The 6,000-nt window shown below is 41.8% G+C and overlaps 1 protein-coding gene across 5 annotated transcripts in view; it reads left to right on the forward strand.

Moving 5' to 3' along the window:
- Window positions 1-5,768, forward strand: part of ZNF512 (zinc finger protein 512) — a 31,656-nt gene extending 25,888 nt beyond the window's left edge. For all 5 annotated transcript variants that reach the window (XM_066266777.1, XM_066266780.1, XM_066266779.1 and 2 more), the window contains 3 exons: window positions 841-903; window positions 1,984-2,082; window positions 4,088-5,768. In XM_066266777.1, coding sequence (XP_066122874.1) covers window positions 841-903; window positions 1,984-2,082; window positions 4,088-4,396 — 471 coding nt within the window. In that variant the 3' untranslated portion in view covers window positions 4,397-5,768. The remainder of the gene's footprint in view (window positions 1-840; window positions 904-1,983; window positions 2,083-4,087) is intronic.
- Window positions 5,769-6,000: the final 232 nt, after the last annotated feature.

The following is a 6,000-nucleotide window of genomic DNA, read 5'->3' on the forward strand; positions in this document are numbered from 1 at the left end:
AGCACCTGAACCTTAGTGGCTTAAAATCAATTATTTTATTTGTTTACTACAATTCTGTAGGTAATGTCATTAGAGCTCAGGGTAGTTCTCCTGCTGTACATGGCATCAGCTGGGATCACTCAGTTTGCATTCAGCTGGAAACTCAGATGGGACTTGAATGCCCAAGGTGGCTTCTGTGCTAATTAAACTGGGAGCTTGGCTCTCCCCATAGCCCCTCTCCTTAGCAGGGTAGTTGGATTACCAGTGGGATACATAGTGACTGACATTTCAGAGAGTATTCCAAGAACATGAAAGTGGGAGCTGAAGATCTCTTAAGGCCTAGTTTCTGAATTTATTCAGCATGTTTCCATGGCATTCTATTGGTCAAAGGAATCCTAGGGCTAACCCAGATTCAAGGAGAAGGTAGGCAGACTCCACTTCCTGTTGGGAAGAGTGGCCAAGAATTTCTAGCCATCTTTAATCTAACCTAGGTGTATATGTAGTACTTTGGGGAGGAGGAGATAGACAAGAAATAGAAGACATATTTGTATTAAAGAAAGCAAATTAAAAAAAAATCTGTGTAATTTTCTGTGTTTCTCTAAATATTGGTAAAAGTACCAGGGAAGGGAGTATGTTAAGCTTTTATAGCAACTTGTTTACCTCTTTTTCTTTTACCTTTCATTGGTTTTCTTTCTTGCTTTTGTGGTTTGCATATGCATTCTTTTCTTCTTTGGCTTGTGGTATAATTTGTTGGACTTCTTTCTCAAAATGTAGGGTTGGTCATTGTCAACAACCAAATTGCTAAGAGAAGGATGCTCTTTTGTTTAGTCTTCACGTTATTTTTTTCTTCTTTTTTTCCAGGGTTGTGAGGCTGTCTACAGTACTGTATCTGGCCTTAAAGCTCACCTGGGCTCTTGTACTTTGGTTTGTAATTTTCTGAACCATTTATCATAATATGACCTTGAAAATAGTCTGACATAAAAGGGAATTCAGTATAGGTGAACAGCTAGTTGTCTTGTTTTCTGTTATCATCAGAGGCTGGTTTAGTTTTTCATGTCCCAAAGAATTTTAGTTTGTTATTGGGTGGGATGTCAGGGTATGTCAAAGATGCAGAAAAGGTCAGCATAGCCATAAGTCATATCAATTAAAGAATTTGAAGAAAAATATATTAGTTCTGAATCCCTATTAGGGATTTAACTTCTACTCAAGCCTGTCCCATACTGGATCTGCCCTGTCTTATTGAGCCTTAAACTATTTAGAATCAACTTACATGCACTTACCTGGGTTAGTGAAGATCCTTTAAACACGTCTGAACTATACTGGCCCTGGGTGTCAGGCTAACAGCTATTGACCTCACGGAATCTTTTCCATGTTTCCCAAGTGCACTTTGGGAATTGTTGCCACTCCCAATCCCTTTCAGAAATAGCTCCTCTTGCAAAATGAGCATCATGGAAACCTGAAGCATCAGGGAGAGAAGTCTCAGTTCAAGGCAACAAGAGGGTTGTAGGCATTCAAACCAGATCTGTCCAGAAATGCTTAAGAGTTTGTCATCTTGACCTTGGTTTCTGAATCCTTAAACTCTGTATTATGAATGGTACTCTTCTAATTCTGGATTTTTAAGGCACTCTTTGTAGCAGTGGATATTGGGAAGAATTGTACGTAGGCGCCTCTTAACTTCAGGAGTTTGATCATTTTGGGGGAGGAACCAAGAGAACTTGGAAGTAAAGAGACAGAAACAAGGGAAGATAGAAAAATATGACATGTCACATCATGAAAATAGGAGGATTTCAGATCCTGAGTGGGCAGGTTTGGTATAGAATTGAATTAGGATAGATTTATAGTGGTGATAGTCCACCTGTTTTTCCAAAATATATTGCTGTTTTGGATTTTCTTTCTTCTTACCTTTGCTGAACTGGAATCCTTTCCTTTCGTCAGTAATGATCCCTACATATTGCCCAAGTATGTGTTCCTGAATTTACCAATATTTTTTTTTCTTTAAAATAGGGAAACTTTGTGGCCGGAAAATACAAGTGTCTTCTATGTCAGAAAGAATTTGTGTCAGAGAGTGGTGTCAAGTATCACATCAACTCTGTCCATGCAGAGGTGAGGATCCTGCTTTCCCACAGGGTGTTTGTAATCCTGTGGGCCCCATACATACACCACAGGAGAGGTGGGTTTTGTGTCTGTTTTTATGGGCTAGGACTGTCACTGTCAAGGACAGTAAAGTGGTTACCAGAGACATTTGAGTTAAATCCAATTAAATCAGGCATTTGGGAACCTGGCTGAATTTTCACCTTTGGATTTCTTATTTGACAGCAATCTCTCTACTTCCTGTTTTCTAGTATTCTAACATCTCCCAGCAACATTTTTTTTTTTTGTATTTTTCTGAAGTTGGAAATGAGGAGGCAGTTAGACAGACTCCCGCATGTGCCAGACTGGGATCCACCTGGCGATGCTCTGCCCCTCTGGGGCGTTGCTCTGTTGCAACCAGAGCTTTTCTAGTGCCTAAGGCAGAGGCCATAGAGCCATCCTCAGCTCTGGGCCAACCCTGCTCCAATGGAGCCTTGGCTGTGGTAGGGTAAGAGAGAGACAGAGAGGAAGGAGAGGGGGAGGGGTGGAGAAGCAGGTGGACGCTTTCTTGTGTGCCCTGGCTGGGAATCAAACCTAGGACTCATGCACGGCAGGCTGACGCTCTACCACTGAGCCAACTGGCCAGGGCCCTTTTTTTTTTTTTTTTTTTTAATGAGAGAGAAAGAGACAGAAAGGGAGAGAGATTGGAAGCATCAACTCGTAGTTGCTGCACTTTAGTTGTTCATTGATTGCTTCTCATAACTGCCTTGACTGGGGGGTTCCAGCTGAGCCAGTGAACCCTTGTTCAAGCCAGCGACCTTTGGTCTAAAGCCAGAAACCATGGGATCATGTTGATGATCCTTCTGGTGACCCTGTATTCAAGCTGGATGAACCCACAGTCAAGCCAGCGGCCTTGTGGTTTCAAACCTGGGATCTCAGTGTCCCAGGTTGATACTCTGTCTACTACATCACTCCACTCTTGAACTGATCAGGCTTAAGCAACCTGTTTTAATGCTGTTTAAATGCTGTGTAGGACTTAACGTGGGATAGTGAACACACAATGTAGTATCTAGATGAATTATGGAATTGTACACTTGAAACATATAATTTTATTAACCAATGTCACCTCAATACATTCAATAAAAAATGAAAAAAAATCGCCTGACCAGGAGGTGGCGCAGTGGATAGAGCATCAGACTGGGATGCGGAGGACCCAAGTTCGAGACCCCAAGGTCGCCAGCTTGAGTGTGGGCTCATCTGGTTTGAGCAAAAAGCTCACCAGCTTAAACCCAAGGTCACTCGCTTAAGCAAGGGATTGCTTGGTCTGCTGTAGCCCCACGGTCAAGGCACGTATGAGAAAGCAATCAATGAACAACTAAGGTGCTGCAACGAAAAACCAATGATTGATGCTTCTCATCTCTCTCCGTTTCTGTCTGTTCCTATCTATCCCTCTCTCTGACTCTCTCTGTCCCTGTAAAAAAAAAAAAAAAAGAAAAAAGAAAAAAATCAAATTTTATATTTTAAATATGTTCAATTTACTGAATGTCAATTATACCTTAATAAAATTGTATTTAAAAGTGAAAAAATAAAATATAGCATAGAAACAAGTACTGTATGTATAAAGGACATTATTAAGACAGCTGAGGAAATTTGAACATTGACTGTTAAATAATAGTAATATGTCAATGTTAATATTTCAAAATGTGATAATTGTATGGTAGTTATGCAGGAGAACATTCTTGCTATTAGGCAGGTACATGTGGATTTAGGGATGAAGTAGCATGTCTGCAGCTAACCTGTAAATGGTTCAACAGAAGGAAGGAAGGAAGGGCAAAGGGAAGGAAAGAGGTAAACAATGGTAAATCCAGGTGTTCATTAAACTATTGTAAGTTTCCAGAAGGCTTGTAAATTTTCAAAATTAAAAAATAAAATATCCCATGTTTTGCCCTGACCATGTTTTTTGTGATTCTTCTCACACCCCTCCGTGATGCCCCCCACCGTGTTTTAAAGGGCTCGTGTTTCTGTTTCGCCTCTGCAGGACTGGTTTGTTGTGAAGCCGACAACTACCAAGAGCTTTGAAAAGGTGATGAAGACAAAGCAGCGGCAGCAAGAAGAAGAGAAGCGGAGGCAGCAGCACAGGAGCCGAAGGTCTCTCCGAAGGCAGCAGCAGGCTGGCGCGGAGCCGCCCGAGGCCGAGCTCAGTCTCCGCGTAGGGAAGGATCAGAGGAGGAGCCATGAGGAACTGCTAGTGTCAACCTCCTGTAAAGAACGAGAGCAGGGGCTGGTGCCAGCACAGACCCAGAAAGGAAAGCCCCCAAAGACTAACCATAAACGGGGAAGGAAATAGGCACTCTGTGTGAAAGCCCTCCTGGGAGAGTGGATGTGATGCTGTTGTCACGGGAACTTGTGCTGACTGAGTCATGGGGCTGAATGAAGAGAAATGTACTCTTTCAGCTGTTTGTGTAAAGCTGTGACTTTCTCAGCTATTTCCTCCTGTATAAATTTCAGTGTTTTCCCTCCTCATTCACTTTGACCCCCCTTCCCCCCCGGCCCCAACCCTTTTTGGTAGGTTTTCCTGCTGTTCCTCGTTGGAGTCCATTGTTTTTCTCTTACCCAGCTCCCTCTTAAGGCCAACTCTGGGCCCCTCTTGCCCTATACAAGACTAAGAAAACTGGTTGTCCTCTCCTTCCTGGGGTGTAGACTGTTCTCAGCAGCTCCATTGATTTAGTAGTCTCCATCCTCGGGCTTATAAAACAATTCCAAATTAGTGTTTAAAACCGTAATGATTAATCATTTTGTATTTGTGCTGTAACAAGCTTAGTGACTCATGTAATAAGGCTACTCTGTCTCTTTGGGAAATAAGCTTTATGGAAGGCTGTTCTCTCAATATGGTTTTAGGATCGAAAAAAAGAAAATGGACTTAGATCAAAAAGCCAGAACTTCCCTAATTTTACTGGGGAATGATTTGTCAAAATCAGCAGTGACTAGATCCACAGATGTGTAAAGGCAGCCTTAGTAGTAGTGTGTCCCAAAGATGAAAATGACTGGAAAGAAGAAGGGAGAAGCAATAAATACTGCCTCAACTTTCCTGGGGCTTGAGGCCTCATCTGTCATTATAATCAGTGCCTCCGGAAGCTGGTCTTGCCCCTCGGTTTTAGTATATGTCTGCTGAAGTGAGCACCTGCATCCTCAGTTTTAAGGATTGAGAAATACCAGCTTGATTGCCCCTGAGTTTTAAAGACAGAATCCGTGTTTCTGGTAATGCCACTGAGATTGGTGGCCAAGGCACACGTTCGTTCTCTCCTGGACTGACCTCACTTGTTAGTCTACACCCCCCTAAGTCCTCATTCCTCCCTTTAGTCAACCTATGTCTGAATTTTCTGAGAATATTACTCTATCCTCTTTTATATGTGTTCTATCGTCTTAAATTCTGAGACTGACACCAGATGTAAATATTTATCTGAAGTTGGAAAGAAAAATTCTTTTTCTGTACCTCATGCCTACCTGATAGTGTCTAAATGGGCTGTTAGATAATTGTTTTGCAACAAGTGAAGGACATGGTATATCCACTCTACATTTTCATTGGCAGTTTCATCCTTAGAGCCCTTTCAGAAGATGAGGATTGTCAGGGAGGAGACATGAAGAAGCTGTTAATTTTGGTGAGTAAGACTTTGGAAATGTTTGACAATGACAAAAGAAATAAATGACTCTCAGATTGATGTTTCCAGTTGTTCACTGACTGACCTGCTACTCGACTCCTTGCTGCTAAATGTATGGGGTAGGGGGTAAGAGGATGACCGTAGATGGGAATGAGTTTAAAATAAGTGTCAAATGCAGTTGGTTCAATAGTTCTTTAGCCCCTAAAATCTGTTGGCTAAAATTAATAATTTGAGATTAAAGTGAGTAAGTACAGGAAACTTGCCCAATCTCATATAAGGCATTTATAGGCAC

This window comes from Saccopteryx bilineata, chromosome 3 (assembly GCF_036850765.1).
Source record: "Saccopteryx bilineata isolate mSacBil1 chromosome 3, mSacBil1_pri_phased_curated, whole genome shotgun sequence".
NCBI lineage: Eukaryota > Metazoa > Chordata > Mammalia > Chiroptera > Emballonuridae > Saccopteryx > Saccopteryx bilineata.